The 25915-nt window shown below is 55.6% G+C and overlaps 2 protein-coding genes across 5 annotated transcripts in view; one reads left to right on the forward strand and one right to left on the reverse strand.

Moving 5' to 3' along the window:
* The first annotated feature begins 9100 nt into the window (after window positions 1-9100).
* TCHP (trichoplein keratin filament binding) lies at window positions 9101-19493 on the forward strand. The gene is made up of 13 exons (XM_049767795.1): window positions 9101-9139; window positions 10145-10332; window positions 11814-12024; window positions 12624-12680; window positions 12980-13048; window positions 13730-13903; window positions 14797-14909; window positions 15023-15089; window positions 16117-16293; window positions 17422-17499; window positions 18005-18190; window positions 18504-18647; window positions 19394-19493. The coding sequence occupies exons 2-13, from the start codon at window positions 10145-10147 to the stop codon at window positions 19424-19426; spliced, it is 1497 nt and encodes a 498-aa protein (XP_049623752.1). The 5' UTR covers window positions 9101-9139; the 3' UTR covers window positions 19427-19493.
* Window positions 19494-25412: 5919 nt separating this feature from the next.
* GIT2 (GIT ArfGAP 2) overlaps window positions 25413-25915 on the reverse strand; it is a 51884-nt gene continuing 51381 nt past the window's right edge. For all 4 annotated transcript variants that reach the window (XM_049767887.1, XM_049767886.1, XM_049767885.1 and 1 more), the window contains one exon: window positions 25413-25893. In XM_049767887.1, coding sequence (XP_049623844.1) covers window positions 25681-25893 — 213 coding nt within the window. In that variant the 3' untranslated portion in view covers window positions 25413-25680. The remainder of the gene's footprint in view (window positions 25894-25915) is intronic.

Below are 25915 nucleotides of genomic sequence, written 5' to 3' on the forward strand. Positions count from 1 at the left end.
GCATGGCCTTGGCACCTCTGGCTGGGTTCAGCTCCGTTGGCAACCCCGGCAGCCCCAGCTTCCGCGGGCAGGGGTGGGGTCCGGCCTCCTGCCCTACCTGCCTACCTTGCCCCCTGGTCATCAGCCCCTGGAGGATTGTTGATCTCCATTCATTCATTCACCACAACCCACCCAAAAAATCCTTCCATGCACTCGAATTTGGGGCTCAGCTTTGCCCAAAATCTAGGGCTTTCGAGGCAGAGAAATTCACCACATTCATTCCACCAAAAAAACCCCAAATTTCACTGTGACCCCACTAAGTGGCAAGCATTGTGATGGGGTACCAGGGATAAAAGCATGGCAGCGCCCCCAAATCACACATTGTGGAAGCACAAAACAACACAACATAACACAATCCTAAAAATATATAAATAAAAGTGAGCAAAAATGATAGCACAAAAGTAGGGTGTTTGCCTTGCATGCAGCTGACCCAGGTGCAATCCCCGGCATCCCATAGGGTACCCCAAACCTGCCAGGAGGTACCCCTGAGGGCTGCCGGGTGCGGCCCAAAAACTAAAAACTAAAAAATAAAGAAAGGCAAGTTCAGATACCAACTATAACTGGGTGGGGGGTTGCAGCGAGATATTAGGATAACTGGGCACACAGATGACTGAGATGGGATGTGTGATCTTCAGTACTACAAAAAGGTGAAATTTTGATACCTGAAGGAGAAGAAGGAGCTAAGCCAGCATGGCTGGAGCATGAGCAAACTCCTTAAGAAGGTGGAGGGCCAGGGGACATCCCAGTAGCTGAGAACAGCTGCCCTGCAAGCTTAATGTCTCTGATTTGATCGCTGGTGCCACCATCTAGGTCACAGCCTTTGAACTGCTCTCAACAACTCTTTGAACCTTGCAGTTCTGCAGTCTGCAATTCCCCAGAGAGAGATGTGTGTCCTGCATCCAGGTGTGTGTATGAACCACCATAGAAGGATGCCACCCCAGTGAGTGGTGCATCTAAGAGACAGGTGAGCACAATAGCCCAGTGTCGACTCCAGGAAGCACCGAAACCTGATATACAACTAAATGTGTGAACATCATCACCAAACCTGGAGTGAGCTCAGCTCATCATCCCAAAAAGCATTGACAGAGAGAAGAGACGTGAGTGAGGAAGAGCTTGGTGTGTGCGAATAAGCAGAGAGGCCTGGGGAAGGAGTGGGTTTGAAAGTGCGATGTTTGATGAGTAGTGGGTATCTTGGGTTGGGATGGGTGGTATAGAGTTTGGATTTTAAGGACAGCTAGTGCTAGAAATAAAAATTACCCAATGCTGGGACCGAAGTGGTAGCAAATTTGGTAGGGCATTTGACTTGCATGCGGTCAACCTGGGTTGGACCCCCACCATTCCATATGGGACCCCGAGCTGCCAGGAGCAATTCCTGAGCTCAGAGCCAGGGGATCAGAGCCAGGGCATCGCTGGATGTGTCCAAATAAATTACTCAGTGCATAAATATTTCCAATGTAAGCTTCCAGAGAGGGTCTTTGTGTGCAGCTGGGAGCATTTCCAAACCCAAAGTCATGACCCAGGAACAGAGGAAGTGAGGGGGTCTGGGGAAGACAAAGGTATTATCACCTCCTGCTCACTCCCAATAGCCAGCGTGCCTCATCAAGTCAGATCTGTGGAGATAGGAGCGTGCCATCATCATCATCAACCCACAGCACGTTTGTTCTCACCCCACCCAAGCTCAGCACCTCAGGCATTGAGATAGCATCTCCTGGAGGCCTTGTCCGCTCAACCCAGTGCCCAAATCCCACCCACCTTTTAAACACCACCCACAGGGAGACCTCCAGGATGCAATGACACGCCGGTTTCTCAATTTGTTCCATTCTAGTCTAGCCACCCAGTGATCATGGCTACAAGAAATTCAAGTCTACAGGAATTGTCTTGCCACAGAAAGTAGGTTTCACGTGTTAATGTAAGGTAGGTCATTGCTCTATGTTAATAGAGTCTTGAAAAGCATTCATCCACCATTCAGCCAGCCACCCACTTATCCATCCATCTACCTAATCATCCATGCAGCTATCCAGCTATCTACCAGATATCTTCCAGCTATCCTTCCATCTATCCATCCACCACCCATTCATCTATCCATTCTTCCTCCTTCCATCTTCCCCTTTTCTTGGTTTTTGTGCTACACTGGAGGTGCACAGAGTTTACTCCTGATTCCGTGCTCAGGAAGTACTCCTGGAATACCCAGGAAACCATATGAGATGCCAGAGATTGAATATGGGTTAGCCACGGGCAAAGTGAATACCACACTTGCTGTGCTATCACTTCAGCTCCATTATCCTTTCATCCCTTTATCCATCAACCCGTCCATCCATCTACCCATCCATCCATCCACCCATTCATTCTATCCATTCATCAATACATCTATCCATACAAGAAATGCTCTCAAGCAGGAGCAGTGGCGCAAGCCATAGGCATGGTAGCCTTGCGCATGGTAGCCTAGGACGAACCGAGGTTTGATTCCCCGGTGTCCCATATGGTCCCCCAACCCAGGAGCGATTTCTGAGCACATAGTCAGGAGTAACCCCTGACGTCACCGGATGTGGCCCAAAAACCAAAAAAAGAAAAAGAAAAAGAAACGTTTTAAGTGCCTTCCCTGAGGTGGATTTCCATGACTTGTGAGAGAGACGGGGAGGATGTTTCCAAGGCCCCGGGTGGTAAACTTATGCATACTGTGAACTGAGTATAACACCTCCATGCCATCATCAGTGCTCCTCTAGTCCTACAGTCCAGCACCAGCCACCCATAACAGGGGTCTGCCCCTTTAAGTAAGACCCTAATTTAATTGGCTGCCTGAGTCTATGACACCCCCCAAGACTGGAGGTGGAAAGTTGTAGACACTTGGAAGAGACTGTTGAACTGTTTCTACCCTGGCTATGACTTTTCTCATAGCTACTTTGGCTACTTTTAGCAGTATCCTTTTACTTTACATCATATACCTGGTTCTTTTACCTGGTTCTCAATCTGACCTTACCCTGGTCCCAAACTCATCTCTCCCTTTTTATCTCTCTCCTGGCTTTGGGGTTTGTCACAGGCCCCTGGGCTTCTCTCATAAAAAAAGATTGCGATATTTGTCAGTCTTGCCTCAAGGCCCCATAGACACCAGCAGCCAGCAGCCAGCATGGTCCATCTCCGGGAGCTCAGTTCCGACAGCCAGGACACCCTCACCCCATCATTAGTGCCATGACACCCAAAATCTAGGGTACCAGGACACCCTCAGTCTATCACTCGTATCACCCTCACTCCTTGCACACTTTTCTTACCTCTTAGGACACACCACACTTAACATACACAACACACATGTGGAACCAGCTGCCTGTACCTCTCACTCCATGATTGATTCTTATCCAATTGGGACCCTGCAGGAAGACTTGTGAATTGAATTGTCTGGGAAGGGGAGCGGAGGGGAGAGAGAAGCCAAGAGAAAGAACAGGAACGGGCCCGGAGAGATAGCACAGCGGCATTTGCCTTGCAAGCGGCTGATCCAGGACCAAAGGTGGTTGGTTCGAATCCCGGTGTCCCATATGGTCCCCCGTGCCTGCCGGGAGCTATTTCTGAGCAGACAGCCAGGAGTCACCCCTGAGCACTGCCGGGTGTGGCCCAAAAACAAAAACAAAAACAAAAGTGTAGCATATGAAAAAGTTTCCATAAGATGATTCTTGGAATTGTATATAAAAGTGTTTCCTTAGGATTGTTCTGTGACTATTGCCCCACCTAGCCCTTCCAGGTGGGGCGCTGTAGAGTTGGGAATAAATAGCTTGAGGGACAGGGGAGAGGGGTCCTTCTGTGAAAGCTGCTGGCTGCAGGAGGATTCTCTGGCTCTCCTTGCCCGATCTTTTAAACCCTATCCTTCTTGTCTGTGTGGATTATTATTTGCTGCGGATAAATATTACCAAGGTCTTCCCCCGAAAGGGGACAAGGGGATGGGAAGTAATTTCTCATTCTGGGGACTGTTCTTGGATTCACAAATACCCAGCAAAGTTAACAGCGAAGATACATTGCACAAAAGAACAGGAACAATTTTGGGAACCCCTGATTCCATCAGTGAATCTCGGGTTTAGCAGCAGTGCCCAACTTTATTTGGGTTTATCATTTTCCCCTTCAGAAACCAAATTCAATAAGTACCCCACCCCCATAATCAATTTTTTTTCTTTTGGGAGAGGGTGCGGAAGTGAGCAGGATTTATTCTGAGTCTATGCTGGTCGGAATCAATTCCAGCAGAGCTCAGAGCTTCATGTGAGGCCAAGATCAAAGCTCCCCGTAGACGGGGAAAGTTTATGTTCAGCACCTTACTAACTTGTTGTTTTGTTTTGTTTTGTTTTGTTTTGTTTTGAAGCCATAACTGGCAGAACTCAGAGATTACTCCTGGTTCTGCACTCAGAAATTATCCCTTAAAAAAAAAAAAAGGAAATAGGGCCCGGAGAGATAGCACAGCGGCGTTTGCCTTGCAAGCAGCCGATCCAGGACAGAAGGTGGTTGGTTCGAATCCCGGTGTCCCATATGGTCCCCTGTGCCTGCCAGGAGCTATTTCTGAACAGACAGCCAAGAGTAATCCCTGAGCATCGCCGGGTGTGGCCCAAAAACCAAAAAAATAAAAAAAACATTTTCAAAAAAAAAAAAAAAGGAAATAGGGCCCAGAGAGATAGCATAGCGGTGTTTGCCTTGCAAGCAGCCGATCCAGGACCAAAGGTGGTTGGTTCGAATCCCGGTGTCCCATATGGTCCCCCGTGCCAGCCAGGAGCTATTTCTGAGCAGACAGCCAGGAGTAACCCCTGAGTGCCGCTGGGTGTGGCCAAAAAAACCAAACAAACAAACAAAAAGGAAATAAATTACTCCTGGTGGGCATGGGGGACCATATGGGATGCCAGGGATCGAACCCAGATTGGCCGCATGAAAGCAAACATCCTCCCCTCTGTGTTATTGCTCTGGTTCCTTTAAACCCCCTTTTTATCCCCTTCTTTTAACCCCTGGCAGTACTCAGGGGTTACTCCTGGCTCTGTGCTCAGAAATCGCTTCTGGCAGGCTTGGGGACCATATGAGATGCTGGGAATCGAACCAGGGTCCGTCCAGGGTTGGACAGCAAATGCAGTTGTGCAAGGCACATGCCCTACCACTGTGCTATCACTATGGCCCTTTGATCTCCTTCTTAAAGTCAACCAAGTACCCTCCAATTTCACTCTTTCCTGTAATTCTGGTGTGGCCCCCACTGCAGAAGCTCTATCTTGATTCAGTGATATGTAAAGAATTAGGGGGCATGGGGCCGGAGGGATAGCACAGAGGTAGGGCGTTTGCCTTGCATGCAGAAGGATGGTGGTTTGAATCCTGGCATCCCATATGGTCCCCCGAGCCTGCCAGGAGTAATTTCTGAGTGTAGAGCCACGAGTAACCCCTGAGCGCAGCTCGGTCTGACCCCAAAACAAAAAACAAACAAGCAAAGAAAGAATTAGGGGGCAGATATCTGGATATGGAGGTGCTTCTTATCCTGCTGAGGCCGCCAGACTTGCTCTGTCAGCGACACATTCCCATTTGCAGGACCAGTTTGGCCAGTAGAGTTTGGTCTAGTGATTGGCATTGACTCATTGGGAGTGAGGCACTCGGCCTGGGAAGTGGCATCATTTTCCTCCACCCAGTGTGAATAATTTCTCCCCAAAAGGAGCCAGCAGGTCCTGGTTACTCAGGCCCGGGAACAGGAAGGTCAGGCCCAGCAGCAGCAGCACCCTAGAGGCTGGGTGAGTCCCCAGCCTTGCTCCACTGTTGACACGCTGGTCTTGGGGAGCGTGGGGGGCCCAGCCCCGTTGTGACACAAGAAGCCTGAGTGGTGGGTGTGGGGCACCCTGATAATCTAGGGTAGATAAAGGGGTTCTGGCAATGCCACCTGCTAATTATGGGGGCATCCTCCAGTGTTGTCACGTTTCAGAACCTACGGGGTCACACCACTCCCCATTCCTGTTTGCTCCTTGTCCCCTGCTCGTGGCCTTATGCCCAAAGATCCCCAACAACACCTCATACCCTCCTCACCAGCTATTGACCCTTGAGAGACCTCAGTGGGCCAAAAGCTGGAACAGCAGGAAGAGGAGGCACAGATCTGCTCTCCTGTTGGGGGACTGGCTGGCAGTTGACCCACTTCTCAACAGCTCCAATCCTCCTTACCGGCAAAGTGAGGGGCAAGAATGACCTGAAAGCATCTAGGACATTGTAGGGAGTTAAAAAGAAATAGGTGGGACCAGGGGCCGGAGCCATAGCACAGCAGTAGGGCATTGGCCTTGCACGTGGCCAACCCTGGACGGACCCTTGTTTGATTCCTGGTATCCCATAGGGTCGTCTGAGCCAAAAAGAAAAGAAATAGGTGGGACCAGAGTGATAGCACAGTGGGTAGGGGGTATTTGCCTCGCACCTGACTGACCTGATTTCAATCCCCGGCATCCCATATGGTCCCTGAGCCTTCTAGGAGTGATTTTTGAGTTCAAAGCCAGGAGTAACCTCTGAGTGCCTCTGGGTATGGCCCAAAAAACAAACAAAACAAAAAAGTATTGTAAGTCATTGGTGGCAGCAAATGAACACCAGTGAAAAGATGGATGCTGGGGGCCGGGCAGTGGCGCTAAAGGTAAGGTGCCTGCTTTGCCTGCGCTAGCCTTGGACGGACTGCGGTTCGATCCCCCGGTGTCCCATATGGTCCCCCAACCCAGGAGCAACTTCTGAGCACATAGCCAGGAGTAACCCCTGAGTTTTACCGGGTGTGGCCCCCCAAAAAAAAAAAAAAGATGGATGCTGGAACAGTATATGAAATTCAACTTTTTGTTTTTGTTTCTGGGTCCCACCTAGCAGTGTCAGGGGTTCCTCCTGGCTCTACGTTCAGAAATCGCCCCTGGCAGGCTCAGGGGACCATATGGAATGCCGGGATTCGAACCATGGTCCTTCTGCATGTAAAGCAAATGCCCTACCTCTGTGTTATCTCTCCAGCCCCTGAAATTCAACTTTTATATTATTTTTTTATTTGTGTTTGGGCCACACCTGGTGACTCACAGGGGTTCCTCCTGGCTCTGTGCTCATAAATTGCTCTTGGTTTGGGGGACAATGTGTGATGCTGGGTGAGTGAACCCAGGTCTATCCTGGGTCAGCTGCATGCAAGGCACAGCCCCTACCGCTATGCTATCGCTTTGGTTCCAACTTTTATATTCATTCTCACGATGATTCAATAAAAAAAAGAAAAAGAAAAGTCTTGTGAGGCTCTCACTGCCCCCCCAAAAGAGCCTCACCACCCCCCCAAACTTCCTATGATTCTTCTGAGCTTCTTTTGTTTGTTTGTTTGTTTGTTTGTTTGTCTTGGGACCACACTCACACACACAGTGCTCAGGCCTTTCTCTTGGCTCTACACTCAGGAATCACTCCTGGGGGGACTTGGGGACCAACCAACAAATGGTGGGTGGGATGCTGGGGATTGAACCCGGGTCAGCTGCCTGCCAGGAAAGAAAGAGCCCTCCTAGCTGTCCTATCGCTCCTTCCCTTCCCCACGACTCTGACATGCAACCTGCACTACAGGCTTCTTTTCCCCGGGTGGGAAGACCCTGCCTGCCCCCCATTCCCCCAATCCCCAAAATTCTGGGTAGGGAAGGCAGGAGGAACCTAGGCCTGCTGCCGCTCTCCCTCCGAGCCGGCAGGGGGCGCGCGCGCAAACCCGGCGTGACAGCAGCTTCATCTCGTTTCCCACTCCCAGCAACGCGCTGCGGAACTTTTGGCCCTCGCGGCGGCCCGTCCCCACCTCCGTTGCCCGGACGACAAGCGGCGTCGGGGCGGGTAGCGCGCATGCGCGGGGTAGCGAGCGTCCATGGCGCGGACTGGGCCCGGTCGGGGTCTCCGGGCCGGCGGGTGTCCGCGATCGCCGGCGCGCAGGGTCACGTGAGGTGGGCCCCCCGCTGCTGCAGCTCCCGGGGTGCTCCCTGAGTCTCCTCCAGTGCAGCCTGCGGGCGGGGGAGTTGCTCATTTGGAGGCGCCTGGCTGGGCCCTGGAGGTGGAGCGCTTGCCTTGCAATCAAAACGGGGTCCGAACCCCAGAACCCCAAAGGGTCCCCCGAGCTGCCAGGGGCGACTTGAGTGTAGAGCCGGGAGGGACCCCTGAGAGCCGGCGGGTGGGACCCCAAAACCAAGTGAAGAGAGAAATAAAGGCTGTGGGCTGCTGCTCCTAAGGCTGCAGCCCTGGCCTGAACCCCCAAGTTCTGAGGCCCCTGGGGGAGACCTTGGGCCCGCCCCAGAGGTGAGAGAGCCTGCCCTTGCTGAACCCCAAGTTCTGAGGCCCCTGGGGGAGACCTTGAGCCCGCCCCAAGAGGTGAGAGAGCCTGCCCGGCAATGGCTGAGCCCAGGGAGCCTTTTCTGGCTCCTTTTCTGGCCTTTTCTGCCACACGCGATGGTGCTCAGGGGATGCTCGCAGCTCGTCCTGCCCTACCCGGGATCGAACCCAGGCTCCCAGAGATTGCGCAGGGGAATTCTATCTTGCCCCGGCTCCATGCATGCATGCAGAGCTGCAAGGCCACCCACCCAGTGAGCCAGACCCAAAGGTAGGGCCTGGGTCTCTCTCCACTCAGAAATTGCCCCTGGCAGGCTCGGGGGACCCTATGGGATGCTGGGGTTCAAACCACTGTCCTTCTGCATGCGAGGCAAATGCCTTACCCCAGGGCCTCCTTTTTTTTGGGTGGGGGGGAGGTCACACCCAGCAGCGCTCAGGGGTTCCTCCTGGCTCCATGCTCAGAAATAGCCCCTGGCAGCCACAGGGGACCATATGGGATGCCGGGATTCAAACCACCATCTTCTGCATGGAAGGCAGACGCCTTACCTCCATGCTAGCTCTCCGGCCCCTCAGGGCCCCCTTCTTAACCCGATCCCCCCTTGGTACCCAGAGACACAGAGTTTTGTATCCCTTCAACCCCAGCCCTGGAGGATTTTTGAGCTAGAGATTATTTGATTATTTTTGTTTGCTCCAAGCAGCTCCAAGGAGCCCAAGCAGCGTTTTATTTATTTGTTTGTTTGTTTGTTTATTTATTTATATTTTAGACAGGTGCGGTGTAGACCCGGCAGCCTTGGAGTCAGGGGGTCAAGTTTTGGAGGTGAGATTGCTTTCCTGTTTGCGCCTCTCCAGGCCCAGCCTTGGAGACTGCTCTTTGGGTCTGCCCCACTCCCTCCACCTGTACAGAAGAGGTGGGCACCTGGGCCCAGGGTACTGGGCCGATGTGGCCTTCAGACATGGCACCCTCCGTCAGCTTCTGACTGAGCACTAGACATGTCCCTCGCAGCCGGCAAGGACCATGGGGACCTCCTGGGATTTCAGCTCACCCCTGGTCTTGGGAACTTGGGGAGGTCACTTCACACCTCTGTGCACTTACATCTCTCCTGCTACCAAGATGGGATTGTGGGGAAGGGAGTGCTCACATGGGTTGAGTGCTGGGCACATTCACATGTCTGGCATTTTTTTTTATTTGCCACTTGTAATGTTTTTTTGGTTTGGGGCCACATCCGGTGGCACTCAGGGGTTATTCCTGACTCTGCACTCAGAAATCGCTCCTGGCAGGCTTGGGGGACCCTATGGGATCTCGGGAATCGAACCGGAGTCTATCCAGGGTCAGCCTTGTACAAAGCAAAACGCCTTACCGCTTTACGATCGCTCCAGTCCTTCACTTGCAATGTTTTTATATTTATTTTTGGCAGTGCTGGGGGAGGCACTGGCAGCTCTGTGCTGGGGGTCACTGCATGTGGGCTGTGGATCATTTAGCACAGGGTTGGAACCCAGGTCGGCCGTGTGCATGCAGGGAGGCAAGCACTGACTATCTCTCTCCTATTTCTATCTTCTGTTTTGTTTGTTTGGGGGCCACAACTAGCGGGGCTCTGGCCACTCCTGATTCTGCACTCAGAAATCACTCCTGGCAGCTCAGGGGACCACATGGGATGCAGGGATCGAACCCGGGTGCTATCACTTTTGGCTTCTGGAAAATAATTTTCAAGACGCCAATGCCCAGGGACCTAACGCTTGGCTGACCGTGTTGGTCTGTGCAGGGCCGGTCCAGCGTGCATGTGCATGTCGGGGTGACACCATTCCTGGGCTCCTCTCTCCCCAGATGGCTCTCCCGACGCTTCCCTCCTTCTGGGGCAGCCGGACGCTGGTGGAGCAGCAGCTGGCCCGGCAGCGGGAGCACGCGGCGCGACGGCAGCACCAGTGGGACCAGAACAGCCACTACTTCCGCCTCTCCGACCTCCGCAGCTCAAAGCAGGCCGAGTGGAGCTCCCACGAGTCCTACCAGCGCAGGTAGGTGCCTGGTGTGGGCTACGCCTGGGGCTTGACCCTGTTCAGATCCAGGGAGGTTGCCACACAGAAGGGGTCACCGGCTGATGGTGGTTTTTGCCGGAAATTAGGATATTTTGTTTGTTTTGGGGTCATACCTGGCGGCACTCATGGGTTTCTCCTGACTCTGTGCTCAGAAATCACTCCTGGCAGGCTTGGGGGAACTTATGGGATGCCCGGATTTGAACCACTGTCCATCCTGGATTGGCTGCATGCAAGGCAAACACCCTACTGCTGTGCTATCTCTCCAGCCCCTCGCTGAAAATTAGGGCCGAAAGACAGCTGGTGAAGTTATCCTTCTGCACCCCCAAAAGATAAAATGTGGCCTGGAGAGATGGAACAGCAGGGAGGATGTTTGTCTTGCATGTGGCAGGCCTGGGTTTGATTTTCTGGCACCCCTGTCTGGTATCCTAAACCCACTGGGTGTGATCTCTGAATGCAGAGTCAGGAGTCCCCCCCCCACCCTGAGCACAGCCAGTGGACTCCCCCCCCCCAAACAAAAGCAAATAAATAAACAAGCAAAGGCTATTTTTTTTTTTTTGGTTTTGGTTTTTGGGTCACACCTGGCGGTGCTCAGGAGTTACTCCTGGCTAACTGCATGTGGCTAACCAAGGATGACCTTGGTTTGATCCCCGGCTTCCCATATGGTCCCGAGCCAGGAGCGATTTCTGAGCTTAGAGCCAGGACCCACCCCTGAGCATCATTGGGTGTGCCCCCCCCCAAAAAATAAGGAGGGCAAAATACAGTATGCTGAACAAATAATAAAGCAAAATATTAAAAAAAATAAAAAGAGGGCTGGAGAGATAGCACAGCGGTAGGGTGTTTGCCTTGCATGCAGAAGGACAATGGTTCAAATCCTGCCATCTCATATGGTCCTCCGAGCCTGCCAGGGGCGATTTCTGAGCGTAGAGCCAGGAGTGGCCCCTGAGTGCTGCCGGGTATGACTCAAAAACCAAAAGAAAGAAATAAAAAAGAAAACACAGAGGTTTGAAGCAGAGGTCAAGGAGTTAGATAGTTCCTGAAGGGAATCTATCCTGTGCCCCTTTCTACAAGGGAATGAAGCTAACATATGGATGTGGTGGGTCATAAAACATAAAACCACGACACTTGTGCCTTTTATAAAAAAATCATTTTTGCTTGAGGGGCATCCCTGGTGGTGTCTGGGGGACCTTGCACTATCAGGGATCCAACTTAAGCCTCCTGCATGCCCAGCCCATAATCCAGCCCTCAGCACCTTCTCCCTGCACCCTGTTTTGCCTTCCCATGCCCCATGTTGCCAGACCACGATTCACTCCAGCCTCTTCCGAGCCCGGTCGTTTTGACTAGCGGTGGGCTGACTCGGGTCAGCTGGACTCAAATTTCCGGGGCCAGCGAAGCAACAGTGCTGCTCCCCTGGGGCTGCAGCCCGCCTGATAGGTGTGGGACCATGTCCCCCTCTTGCCCAGCATGCACGCCTACCAGCGTGAGAAGCTCCGGGAGGAACAGAGAGCCCGCTTGGAGGACCGGCGGCAGCGGCTGCAGCGGCTTCTACTGGAGGAGCACTGTCTGTTGAGCCAAGAGCTGCAGGAGCTGCGGCCCAGCACTGGCCTTGGCGCGAGCGGGATCCGGGAGCGCCACAGCCAGCTCAGAGCGGCTCGAGAAGAGCAGCAGAAACAGGTACATCTGCACCTGACTTAGGGGTCCTGCGTCCCCTCCTACCCCTTGGGTCCGATAGGGCGGTAGGTCAGGCCAGTCCCAGCCAGTCAGGCGCCTGCTCCCACATTCTCCCTTAGGGTCGGGCCCCTTCCGATGTGTCATCCAGGTCCTCCTTCCTCTGTGCCCGTCCTGAGGCTCCACTGAGGTCCGTGATAGGCATGTTTTCTTTATTCACGAGTAGTTGGCACTGTGAGCCCTGCGGAGTGTTTTGGGGAGGTGCCCAAATGGACACGTCGTCTCACACCAGAGTCGCACACAGAGTTGGTCCTGGCTTCCTGGCACTGTTGCCTGTTGCTTCAAGCCTCCCAGGGGTCCCCTTACCACACCCCACCAGCTAGCAGTGGACCACAGGGTAGCTCATAGTCACAAGACACCTTCTTGGGGCCTAAGTGAGAGCACAGTGGGGAGGACATTTGCCTTGCCAGCATCCCTGAGCACTACTGGGGTGTGGCCCCAAAACAAAAATAAAAGGAAGTTCTCCTTTTGCGGGTTCTCTGTGGGGTGCACGGATTTGAAATGCCACAACCCTGCCATGTTGTTGTTTTTTTTTTTTTAAACAGGTCGCAGAACGGCTTCTGTATGAGCACTGGAAAAGGAATCACCCCGCACTTAGAGAGGTGACCTCCTTGGGGTGCCCCCCACTCGTCGGCCACCCTGTTTCCCACCTGGCCTGTGTTCTGGGGTCCAACCTGGGAGGACTTACAGTTCCCCGCAGGGAGCGTCGCTCAGGGCTGTTAAGGCTTGTGTGTCCCCACCACCCCCTCCCCGTTCCCGGGGCTCCCTCGGAGACGACACCAGGTTCAGGAGAGGGAAGTTCTTGTCAGCTGTGTCACAGCTCCTGTGATCGGCTAAGAAGCGCTGCCGCCCACCCACCGGCCAAACCCCAGGAACTCATAGTCCCCTCTTCTCGCTGCAGATTGAGCTGGACCTTCACAAGCAGCACGTGGTGGACTCCTGGGGAGCCCAGAGAGAGGAGAAAAGACAGGTGAGGCAGCTCCACTGCCTGCTTGGTCGATGTTAGTTGGGTTCGGGCTGCTCCTGGGGTAGAGGATGTGTAGCCAGGGTCGGAAATGGCCGGAGGAAATTATACAGATTTGGGGTGCTGACCACCCCAAGCCCGGATGATCAGGCCTCGCTCCTAGCAGGACTTAGGACCTAGGGTGGTGTCGGGGATCAAACCTGGTCTGGTGGCATGCAAGGCGTGTGCCTCCCGCTGTTCTTTCTCCTGTTCTTTATGGGAGGTGTCGGGCTTGGGGGGCTGCCCGGGACTCTGCCACCCGCCACCTCAGCTACTGGCTGGCTCTGGGGTGATTGACAGCCTCCACTCTCAGCCTCAGTTCGTAGCAGCATCCGAGGGGGTGGGGGAAGCCCCGATGTCCTGGAACCTCAGTGTTTGGGCTCATTTTGGAAAGGGTTTCAGCAGCTGGTGGGAAGACAGGCACATGCTTACTCGTGTGTACACACAGACACATACGCACGCATACTCAGACATGCACAGATAGCTGTAACCTAACCCTCGCCCTGGGGTGCAGCTGGACACGGCGTCTGGGCCTGAGGGTCCCTGGCCTGCCCTGGCAGGTTCCCGGAGCTCTGCGGGATGGGGAGCAGGCAGGTTGGGGCCCGGCAGCTTTCTGGGCCTGACCGGGCTGCGTATGGCTTCACCTAGCAAGAAGCCGAGGAGGAAAAAGAGAAGAGACGGCAGGAAAACGCCTACGAAGCGGCCCGCAGGGAAGCGGTCCAGCGGCTGGAGGCTGCGGCCGAGGACCGGAGGCAGGAAGAGGAGCGCCAGGCTGAGGCCCTGCGGCTGCAGATGGAGGAGCTGAAGCTCAAGGAGCTGGAGGTGAGCCCTGCTATGAGGTGCAGGGACCGAAGCCCCAAGAGACAACACAGCAGAGTTGGGGCTGGAGCGATAGCCCAGCAGTAGGGCGTTTGCCTTGCACGCGGCCAACCCAGGACAGACAGTGGTTCAATCCTCGGCATCCCATACAGTCCACCGAGCCTGCCAGGAGTGATTTCTGAATGCAGAGCCAGGAGGAACCCCCCCTGAGCACCGCTGGGTGTGGCATAGCCCCCCCATTCACAGTAGGGGGTACTTGCCCTGTCTGCATCTGCATGCACCCCCGGCACCCCATCCGGTCCCCTGAGTCAGCACTTGTGAGTCCTGAGCACAGAGCTAGGAGTCAGCCCTGAGCACCATCAGGTGATGGCTTTCGGGGTGCTCGTGCTCAGAAACCTGAGCAGTTCTGGTCAGTACATAGCTCCTTCTCTCCAGGAGTGTTTTGAGGTCTCAGTACTGGCCCTTTGGGGTGCTGAACACACCGGCCATGTGGTGTCGGGGTCAAACCCAGGGCTTCGCCTGTGCAGAGCAGGACTGTGCCCGGTGGCCAGAAGCCACATCCCCAACCCCTCGGGAGCTGCTTGGAGAATCTGGTGCAGCTGTCGAGGGGAGGTTGGTGCTAGGCCAGGCAAAGGGTTCCCCCTGACCCAGGCCTACTTCCCAAACTGCCTTCCTGGAAGTCACACACAGGCTGTCACCCTGCACCCCTGCCTGTAGGCTGGCAGGGCCGCAGGGGCAGGCGGAGAGGGGACGGGTGAGTGGGGTGGCCCAAAGGGGCAGGCGTGGATCATAACGCCCCTTTGCCGGGCTATCCCTCCGCACGGGGGAGGGGGGCAGTGAATGAAAGAGGGCTCCCCACTCCTCCGGGCCTGACCAGGCCAGTGTCCTTCCCGCAGGCTTCCAAGCTGAAGGAGGAGCAGGACAATCTGCTGAGGCAGCGCTGGGAGCTGGAGCGGCTGGAGGAGGAGAGGACGCAGATGGCGGCCCGGAGACGCAAGGCTGAGCTGGGGTGCGGGAGAGAAGCTGCCTGCCTGGGTACCCCAGCAGGAAGGGGCCCATCCTGGGAGCTCTAGGACCTCCCCCAGACCCTGAACCCTCAGGCTCCCGCTCTGCCCCTTGTAGGCACTGCCTGAGGCAACAGTACAACGTACAGCTGAATCGGCAAACCCAGCGGGTCCAGGAGGAGCTGGTATGTGCGATGCTGCCCACTTTCTCTCTCTCTCTCTCTCTCTCTCTCTCTCTCTCTCTCTCTCTCTCTCTCTCTCTCTCTCTCTCTCTCCCCCCCCCCCTCAGTGTCGCCCACTTCTTTCTCCCTCTCCTCATTTCCCTCTCCTCTCCTCTCCTCTCCCCTCCCTCTCCCCTCCCCCTTTCCCTCCCCTCTCCCTTTCCTCTCCTTTCCTCTCCCCCCTCCCCTTCCCTCCCCCTCCCCCTCTCCCTCCCCTCTCCCTCTCCCTCTTCCTCTCCTCTCCTCTCCTCTCTTCTCCCCTCCCCTCCCCGCCCCTCCCCTCCCCTCTCCCTCTCCCTCTCCCTCTTTCTCTCCCTCTTCTTTCTCTTCTTTCTGCATTCCCTCTCGCTCTCCCTCTTTGTCTCTGTCTCCCTTCCTCTCATTCCTCTCTCTGTCTCTCCCTTTTCCATGGCTTAGCAGTGTGGGCATTCTTCTAAGAATATAAACACCATGGGGCCAGAGAGATAGCATGGAGGTAAGGCGTTTGCCTTGCGTGCAGAAGGTCGGTGGTTCGAATCCTGGCATCCATATGGTCCCCCGAGTCTGCCAGGAGCGGTTTCTGAGTGTAAAGCCAGGAGTGACCCCTGGGCGTTGTCAGGTGTGACCCAAAAACAAAAACGAAAACAAGAATATAAACACCTGGGGCCAGAGCAGTGGTGCAGCAGTAGGGTTGCAAGCGGCTGACTCAGGACGGACCTCGGTTCAATCCCTGGCATCTCATATGGTCCCCAAGCCAGGAGCAATTTCTGAGCCCAGAGCCATGAGTAACCCCTGAGCATCATTGGGTGTAGCCCCCCCCCCCAAAAAAAAAAAGAATATAAACACATTAGGAAAAGGGCCCAGAGCAAATACAGGGATAGGCTCCACAGGGAGAGGGGTCCCCTGAGTGCAGAACCCAGGTCTGCACTCCCATGCCCGGTTCTCCCCGGCCCGATGGGGCCGCAGGCTGCACGTGGGGCTGCAGACACACAGGAGGTCCCTCTGCCCCCAGGAGGCGGACAGGCGCATCCTGCAGGCACTGCTGGAGAAGGAGGGCGAGCAGCGGCAGGCGAGCGCAGCCCGGCGGGGACAGGCTGCGGCCGACGCAGCCTGGATGAAGCAGGTGATCGAGGAGCAGCTACGGCTGGAGCGGGAGCGTGAGGAGGAGCTGCAGATGCTGCTGAGGCGAGTGCTGGCTCCAGGGCCAGGAGGGGAGGGTGTCTCAGCCCCTGGACCTAGCTGGGATGTCAGGCCCCTCCGCCCCGAGTCTGTGGAAGGGGTCAGGGTTCAGGCCCTAAACTCCGAGATTCACTCATCCACGGGAGGCCAGTAGCAATGAGACAGAGCCGGAGCGATAGCACAGCAGGGAGGGTGTTTGCCTTGCGCACGGCCAATCTGGGTTCGACCCCCGGCATCCCATATGGTCCCTCGAGCCTGCCAGGAGTGATTCCAGAGTGTGGCCCAAAAATTAAAAAAAAAAAAAAAAGGCAATGTCAGATTCCGCTGCTTTAGGCCTTTCAAGCTGAATAAGGGAGTTTCAGCATCTACTGAGCACTGACTGCTGGTGCTAGGGGCTAAGGTGCTCAGTGCTCTTCTGTCCTTACTGTCCTGCCCTTGGTTGTGTCCCTGGATTGACCCTCTCACCTGGCCAAATGGTAGGTGCTCGGGACACTGATGCCACAGCTGAACTAAATGACACTGTCGGGCCGGGATGATAGCACAGCGGTAGGACATTTGCCTTGCACGCAGCCGATCCAGGACGAACAGTGTTTCGAATCCCGGCATCCCATATGGTCCCTGTGCCTGCAGGGAGCGATTTCTGAGCGCAGAGTCAGGAGTAACCCCTGAGCACCACCGGGTGTGACCCAAAACCCAAAAATAAAATGACACCAGGAGCAGTGACAGGCCTCAGAGACAGGCTCCTGTCTGCCTCCATCCCCAGGCTTTGATGTCGCCTCTCACTCAAGGGGCTTGGGGCTGACAAGGTGATCTACCCACGCTCTTTCCTCAGTTAACACATTGGTACTTCGGTCTGTTTTCCTTTGGGGCAGGGGCCCTTGCAGGCAGTGCTGGGAGCTACTCTCAGCTCAGTGCTCAGGGTCACTCCTGGCGGAGACAGAGATGGAACCCTGCAAGCCAAGCTTGCCCTCCGGCCTGCTGGTGATTGTTGCCCCTCAATTGGCCACCTTGCATGATCCTGTGGCAGGGTTGAACTTCAGGGGACCCTGCATGAGAGGGACACCGCGTCTGGGCTCCTTAGTCCTCTGCCAGGGCAGTGGCTCAGCACCTGCTCTCACCTGCATGTTTCCCCAGGGAGGAGGCCAAGGAAATGTGGGAGAAGAGAGAGGCGCAGTGGGCTCGAGAGCAGAGCGCCCGGGACCGCCTGATGCGCGAGGTAACCCCTCTCGGCTGGCCAAAGAGGCTGGTATGGGCAGGCAGGGCCAGGGGCACGCCTCTCCGGTTCCCCAAAAGGGACCTTTCGATCCATTGTGGAAGCCATCCGATGTGATCTGGGGCAAATCCTGGGCCCCCAAGTCGGAGTTTCCTGTGGCCGCTGCTCTTGCCTGTGTGCTTTGGTTCCCATGGCCGGATGCAGCTGCAGCTGTGTTTTATGCCTGGTTTTCCTGCACTGGGGGTTCTTGACCTTGGGGCGTGTGCTCCGTAGACAGACCAGAACCCGAGCCCGCCCCAGTGGCTCACTAGGCTCATAACACTGCCCTCTCGCTCTGAGCACCAGCCACTCCCCAGCACCTTGGGGGGCTCTCCATTTCTAATATACTGTCCCTCCTTGTGTGACCACGCACGGAGTCCTTGGGGGGGTCACAGGGCTTCCTGTCTGCTGGTGCCCCTTTGCCAGAGTCGTCCCCCCTGAGGCTTCCCTTCCCTGTCCTCGAGGGCAGGTTCTGGCTGGCAGACAGCAGCAGATCCAGGAGAAGATGGAGCAGAACCGCCAGGCCCAGGAGGAGGCCCTGAGAGTCAGGGAGGAACTCATCCGGGACCTGGAGGAGGCCCGGGAGGCGGTGCGGCGGGAGCGAGAGGAGAACTCGGGGCTCAAGGCAGCCCGGAAGCAGGAGCTGGAGGCCCAGGTGGGTGCAGGTGGGGCCGGGGCAGCTGGGCTGGAGGTCCCGTCCATCTGGGAAGACCCCATTTCCGTGTCACTTCTGGTGATCACCCTGCCCCTCCTGGTGGCAGGAGCTCCCGGCTCCCCTCCCGGTGCTCCCTTCAGGCCGTCCCTCTGTCCACAGGGGTGGCGCTACCATTGCACTGGGCCTGGTGCCTTCTTAGCAAAGGAGGGACCTTGACTTGCAGGCACCTCTGGAACGTCCCCTGGACAATGTGACTGCTCATGCCACACTGCTGGTCCTCACACAGCTGCTGTCTCCTTTCCTGTTCCCGCAGGTTGCTGAGCAACAGCGTCAGGCAAGGGAGGCCGACCAGGAGGAGGCAGCTGTGGCAGCAGAGGCCAGGCAGGAGGAGCAGCTGTCGGACGCGCTGCTGCGGCAGGAGGCCAGGAGCATGGCCACGCAGGGCTACCGGCCCCGGGTAAGTGTTGTGGGCCCCGGCTCCCTGCACTCCTCGTGCTCCCCACACCCAGTCTTCCCTGCACCTCCTCTGTCTCCTTTGCTTTAGCCTGGAGCCTTGGCTCTCTCGGCCCTGAGCCCCCAGACACACCCCTTCACCCCCCCATGATCGAGTTCCACTCCTTCTGAGCTCCTGACCATCCCCACTGCAGACTGGAGATAGACATGCAGCAGGCAGGCTCTGTGCTCCCCTCTCAGTCCTCTTCGTCTTGGAGTCTTCCCTCCTCCCCGCCCAACCTATCTGTTGGGGTTTGGAGGCCACATCCAGTTGTGCTTGGGGTGTGGGGGTCACTCCAGAGTAAGCATGAGGTGCCAGGATCGAACCTAGGTCGTCCCCCTCCCCCTCACACTGACCCTTTGGGCTGTCATTCCCACCTCAACTCCCTGAGCACTGCTGGATATGGCCCTAAAGCCGTGAAAAAAAAAAAAAAAGGTAATTTAAGGTGGTGGAGCACTGCACAGCGAGAGGGTGCTTGCCTTGCACGAACCCAACACAGTTCGAGCCTTGGGTCCCCAAGGTCTATCAGGAGTAAGCCCCAAGCACTGCCGAGTATGGGCCAAAAAGCCAAAGCCAAGCCAACAGAAAGCTGCTGAAACCAGCCTGAGTTAGAGCTTAGGGTCAGACTTTCTTCAGCCACCTAGAGTTTGATATTGTTAAATATCAAATGCCTGCAAGCCTGGGCAAAGTGTTTTGTTTTCTTTTTCCAGCCTTACGGACACCCCAAAATTGCTTGGAACTGACTCTGTGGGAATCAGAGCAAGTGACTCGGAGCCGCTGGTCCTGGCTGCCACTACCTCATGGCGCCCCGATGACCTGATGCTCAGGCCCGTGCAGTCGGCCATTTGACGAGACAGTTGAGGCCTGTGACATAGCTCCAGGGTCTGGCCTGGTGCTGCACAGAGCGGTGGGTGCAGCCCCCAATATCAGGGGGCCCTGGCATGCCCCTCCTCTCCCGGGAGGGGCCTTGTAGACTTGGCATGCACTTGGAGCTAACGTAGGCCCCCGAACCACAGTGCTCCCAAGGGACACCTGGTTTTCTGTGGTCTCACTGTGACAGTTGTCCCAGAAAGGCTAGTCATAGAAGGGAAGTCTCACTTATTATTTTTTTAAATTAAATTGCCTTTTATATGCCATTTAAATTATCGTTGAAAATAAACTCAGAAGTTTTGGTGCCGTTTACTTCGAGATCACTATTGGCAGTGTCCCCCCCGCCCCCTAAGGCTGATGTTTGGTTTCTTGGAAGACAGTGTGGAATCCTGAGTCAGTGAGACTTTGTTTTCTGGAGGAAAACTCAGAAGCCTGGCCTGTGGTGCCTTCCGGAAAAGAAGGGGACTGACTCCCTCCTTCAGGGTTAGCGCCTGGGACTGTGGGAGTGCTTGAGTAGAAGCCAGCCAGCACATTTCTTTATGGAAATATGTATATATATGGGTTTTCCCCCCATGATCTGGGCTTTTGTTTTCAGGGTTCAGCTTCAATCTAGAGCATCCTCCCAAAGGAACTGCTTTCAAAGCATCGGGCATTGCGGTGCTGGCTGACCCGGGTGCAATTCAGCCATGAAAATACTGTTCTGGGGGCTGGAGCAGTGGCGCAGGTGGTAGGGCGTTTGCCTTGCACACGCTAATCTAGGACAGACTGCGGTTCGATCCCCTGATCGCCCCCAAGCCAGGGGCGATTTCTTAGCGCATAGCCAGGAGTAACCCCTGAGCATCACCGGGTGTGGCCCCAAAAGAAAAAAACTGTCTGGACCAGAGTGATAGCACAATGTGAGGGCATTTGCCTTGTACACAGTCAACCCGGGTTCAATCCCCGGTATCTTCTATGGTCCCCAGGAATGATTCCAGGAGTAAGCTCTGGCACCACTAGGTCTGGTTCCCTCAAGTATATATACATGTATATGCAAATACCTCCTCTAATGTAAGATGCAGCAACCTGAATCAAGAATAGGCCAGAGTAGGCCCGAAGAGGTAGCACAGCGGCGTTTGCCTTGCAAGCAGCTGATCCAGGACCAAAGGTGGTTGGTTCGAATCCTGGTGTCCCATAGGGTCCCCCGAGCCTGCCAGGAGCTATTTCTGAGCAGACAGCCAGGAGTAATTCCTGAGCACCAAAACCAAAAAAAAAAAAAAAAAAAAAAGAATAGGCCAAAGTAGTAGAACTCAGCCAGGAAGGCCTCAAGGAGAGATCAGCAGAGGGAGGGATGCTGGGCCTCAGCTGCCCTTGGGAACGTGGTGACAGAGCAGAAAGGGGCCTTCGTGGACAGACAGGCACCAGGGCACATGCCCCAGGGATACCCATGGCAGGACCTGTCAGCTCCTCCCTCCAGAGGGTCTCTGTCCCCATCTTACACAGCTGGGTGACACCATGTCTGAGGATCTGTTTTAGGGTCCTTTATTCCCCACTCTGAACTGTGCTGGGATTTTGGACAGAATCCAAGGAAGGGCCAAGTGCAACTTCACCCCCAAACTTCCTCCACGAGGAACATTATTTCCGATCTGGCTCTGGCTTTTGGGCCCCAGCTGGTGATGCTCGTGGTACTCCTGGCTTTGTGCCCAGGAATCATGCCTGGGGGTTGGGGTTACCATATGGGGTGATGGGGAAGGAACCCTGTCATATGTGTGCAAGGCCAGCACCTTTGCTGTGCTGTCGCCCTGGCCCTCCATGGGGAACTTTCCCCTCGTGAGTGAGCACAAATCCGGCTCCATGCACCCGGCTGACCCGTTGGCCAGGGTTGCTCTGTGCAGAGACTAGCCTGGTGCCCAGGGAGGAGTCTTAGAGGCGAGCTGGCAGCATCCTAAGAGCATGTTTCCAAGCAGCTGGCGGGGAGCTGCAGGGGTGGCAGTATTGCTAACCTGGGCCAGCAGCAACAGTGCCCCCTATCGTCCCTGTTAGCGGGGCCAACTCCCAGACCCCACCCTGCGCTGTTGGTGGACACAATGGGATGAAAGTGAGTTCATTCACGCACAGAAGGTGATTCCAGGGCCTGTGGTGCTGGCTCCTAGGGTCACCCACACTAGGAGAGGTAGCGGGGCAGGGGCGGGAGGCACCCTCTTTCCCAAAGTCTGGTTGGAAAAGCACCTCGTGTGTCAAGATCCTTCGTTCAGGGGCCAGCACGATAGTGCAGAGGCAGGGCATTTGCCTTGCACAAGACTGACCCAGGATGGACTTGGGTTCGATCCCTGGCGTCCCATATGGTCCCCGGAGCAAGGAGCTCAGAGCCAGGAGTAACCCGAGTGTCATCGGGTGTGGCTCAAAAAACAAAAAAGATCCTTTGTTCTTAGGTCTGGGGAAAACTTTATATTAAGGGAAGATCCCTGGAAGTGGAAGTTCCTGGGCTGGCACAACTGGTCGGGAAAGCAGATGACTGGCCTAGCACTCAAACCAGCCCCCAGACAGGTGGGGGCTCCCCGCTTGGCCACACCCTGGCGGCACTTGGGTTACTCCTGGCAGTACTCAGGGGACACTTTAGGATGCCGGGGATGGAACCTGGGTAGGCTGCGTGTAAAGCAAACACCCTCCCCCCTGAACCAATAATCTGTTGTTGCAATTTTTTTGGAAGCCACCCACGGCGGTACTCAGGGATCACTCCTGGTGGGGTTTGGGGATTCATATGTGATCTGGGGATCAAAACCTGGGTCGGCTGTGGGTGACCACATGCCAGGTGCACGATACCAAGCAGGTGCTACCAGCTGCCCCGTACTCTGGACCCCAACGAGGGATTTTTTTTGTTTTTTGTTTTTTTGGGTCACACCCAGCAATGCTCAGAGGTTACTCCTGGCTGTGTGCTCAGGAATAGCTCCTGGCAGGCACGGGGGACCCTATGGGACACCGTGATTCGAACCAACCACCTTAGGTCCTGGATCGGCTGCTTGCAGCTATCTCTCCCGGCCCAACATGGGATTTCTTTTTTTTTTTTTTTTTTTGGTTTTTTGGGCCACACCCGGTAACACTCAGGGGTTACTCCTGGCTATGTGCTCAGAAGTTGCTCCTGGCTTGGGGGACCATATGGGACACCGGGGGATCGAACCGCGGTCCGTCCAAGGCTAGCGCAGGCAAGGCAGGCACCTTACCTTTAGCGCCACCGCCCGGCCCCCAACGTGGGATTTCTTAACGAGATTAAGATGCTTGCCTTGGTGTGGGCGACCTGGGTTCCATCCCTGGTACCCCATATGGTCTGCTAAGCACAGGCAGGAGTGGCCTTTTGCACATGGATCCCACCAGGGTTACTCCTGGTTCTGTGCTCAGAAATCACTCCAGGTAGGTTGGGGACCATCTGAGATGCAAGGGATTGCGTCTGGGTCGGCCATGTGCGAGGCTGTGCAATGGCTCCGGCCCTCACCTCAGAATTCTGGCATGCTGTCACAGAGCTAACTGCGGGAAGCAGAGACTTGGAGCCTATTTATTGCATCACTAGCAGGCACAAATCCCAAACAATTTGACAACGCTTGAAAGGTCAGACAGTAATTCCTGGAGAACGGACAGTGAAGTATGAAAGGGCAGGACAGAATGAGGGACAACGTGGCTTGGACACATCTGAGTAGAAGGCATTTCGTTTTTCCTATGCAGCATTTTCTTTTGTAAAAAAAAAATAAGAGGTGGAAGGGGTGACCTTCAACCTGGAAGAGGAAAAGACTGAGGACATTCCTGGGAAGCTCAGGGGGGGCTGCTGGGTGCTGGATCAGCGATCAGGCCCCATGTGGACTTGTTGAGCAGCTCCTGAGTTTGTTGTGCACTGATGGGTCCGACGGGGCGAGAAGCTGTCTTGGATCTTTGGGCCCAAATCGGTGGCTCTTTGGCAAATAAGAACTATCTGCACCCCAAGACTGAAGCTTAGGAGCGGGGCAGGGTCCTCCTCTTCAGCAAGTGCCGGGTCCAGAAAGGGCAACTCCGGCCCGTCCGCTTCGGGGGGTGCCCCAGGATCTGGGAAGAAAGGAGAGAGGGGGAGAAAGTACGTGACAGATGCGGGCCCTTAGAGCAAGGGGGGCTGGCCCCATGTGCAAAGGCAGCCAATTCCAGACAAGGTGCAGGTGACCAACGTGATCAGAGAAGCTCTGAGCCCTGATCTCTGCCACGGCAGGCACCGCAGGGGGTCTCCGCAGGCTGCTCAGCCCGGCCCGTCACTTCTCTCCGGAGATTCGGCACTATGAGTCAGTCGTGAACCCCCTTTTCCTCCATGGCTGTGGCAGTGAAGACGGCTCCCCGCAGTCTTTGGAAGACTCGGGGAACCCGGAAGTCTGTGGTAGCCCAGGGCCCTCCCGAGGGCAGCTGGTGGCCAGGGAGCACTCAGCGCACACGGCAGGGTGGGCAGGAGAGGCTGTCAGAGGGCGCCCACCTCGGTCAGGCAGAAGCAGCTTCCAGACGGGGCCTCTCGGCACTTGGGGCTCAAGCGAAGCAAGTGGAGGAGTCTGAGGGATGTGGATCCTTCCCCCACGTGTGGCGATGGAGGCGGTGCTCCTCCCATGAAGTGTCCGGGAGTACAAGATGCAGCTCTAGGGAGACGCAGGCAACTCGAAGCGACTGTGACAGCTTCACGAGCACGAATGAGCGCTGCGGGACAGAGGATGTGTGTGCGTGGGGGAGACCAGAACCAACGGCAGCTCAGCACGGGGCTGGTGGCCTCGTCACGGGGAAGGCTCCAGGCTGAGCCCACGCGCTCCAAGTGTTGGGGTCCTGGGGCTGACCCACCTTTTTCTGGAAATGTGTTTGTGTCCTCAACATGGCGGATTAAGAGAGATGGCAAAAAAATGTCCAGAGACCTTGCAGGGAGTCCCTGCAAGGGCCAAAGTTCTGCAAGTCAGACCCACTTCTGCACGGGGCAGCCTGGTTATTCTTCTGCGTCACCACCATCGGTCTCAGCATCCACAGGGGAACATGCCTGGACACTCAGAACAGGAAAGATCTTCTAAGCGCCTTGGGTGTGTTCCAGACCCTATCCCTGTGACATGGGCTGGCTGGAGCCATCAAGAATTGGAGGGGTTCTCGAAGGCTGATGTCTCCTTTTCAGGGAGGAGGGTAGAGCTTGGGTGAGTGCAGATGCCCTGCCAGAAGCCCTGAGAGACACCGAGTTCTGAGGAGCAAGCGGTGTGGGGGTTCACCAGGTGCCAGGTGTGGGGGGGGGGCTGAGCTTCGGGCCAAAGGATCGCCTCGAGGAGGAGCTGCTTTCCCAGACATCTGGGCAGTGCTCAGAACGGAACGGGGGTGGTGGCATCCCTTATGGCTTGTGGGATAGACTCTCGCCTGGGCCTGACTTTTGACGTGAGATGTGTCGGTTCCTGGGATAAGGCAGAGCACGGAACTACGTGAGGTTCCAGGGGTGCACACGGTGCTCCCCATTGGACGCGGACCAAATGGATGCACTTGAGACACGGGTATGTATCTGCCGACGGGCGTCTTCGTTTGGGATGAGTCAAAGAAAGAGAAAGGACAAGGACATCGAACGGAATAGGCTCGTTCGGAAGAGAAACAGCGACCCACCGCTTCCTTCCGAGAGTAAAGTGGTCAAGGCCTTTTTCCTCTACCTACGTACATGCTCAGAGATACCCCAAGCGTAAGAGATACTGCAGAAGGTAGCAGAAGGTTCTGTCTGGTGGCGAACACTCAATGCTGACTTTTGTGTTTGGTTTGAGAACAGTCTTACTGAATAGCTCCTTCAAGATGGTTGCCACAGGCGGGCAGTGCGAAGGGACAGAAACATTCCTGCCAACTCCCGAGAGCGATGGACGCGCTGACCCTGACCCGTGCAGCCGTCTGAGAGAACAGGAGGGAGTTAACTGGGAAAACTGGCACAAGAATAAGGCAAGTGGGTTAAATCGACCACTGAAAGATAGTCGTTAGAAAACATGCAAAAAAATAATACTGAGCTTTCTCTGACAACGTCTGAAAAGGTTCCACTGGACGTGCGTTTCCGTGGAAACCCAAGGGCATCCCCGTGTCTGGGATCTGGACGTGGGTCTCGAGCTGGCTGGGGCTGGGGGCGCAGGAAGGGCCGGGCGGCCTCCGCTCAATTGGTGTTCTCTTTGGTGGTGACAGTCACCAGCTGCTTGGCGGCCTTGGCAATGTCATAGGCGCACTGGATGACCTGCTGCGTGACCAGCTGGATGTCCGCTGGCGGGCCCAGGTCCCCCGGGATGGCCTTCCTGCACTCAGTCTGCAGCCGGTAGGCACTGGCCGTGAGCAAGCGGAGAGACGTCCTCACCAGCTCCGACTTGGCTTTCTAAAGAGAAAACAGACATTCT

The sequence above is a fragment of the Suncus etruscus genome, chromosome 2 (genome assembly GCF_024139225.1).
Source record: "Suncus etruscus isolate mSunEtr1 chromosome 2, mSunEtr1.pri.cur, whole genome shotgun sequence".
NCBI lineage: Eukaryota > Metazoa > Chordata > Mammalia > Eulipotyphla > Soricidae > Suncus > Suncus etruscus.

Excerpts from the sequence above, each read along its gene's own strand:
- TCHP (XM_049767795.1), top strand. The coding sequence starts at position 10,145 with ATGGCTCTCCCGACGCTTCCCTCCTTCTGGGGCAGCCGGACGCTGGTG. Across the intron at positions 10,333-11,813 it reads CACGAGTCCTACCAGCGCAG|CATGCACGCCTACCAGCGTG; the intron begins GTAGGTGCCTGG and ends CCTCTTGCCCAG. Across the intron at positions 15,090-16,116 it reads AGCGGGTCCAGGAGGAGCTG|GAGGCGGACAGGCGCATCCT; the intron begins GTATGTGCGATG and ends CTCTGCCCCCAG.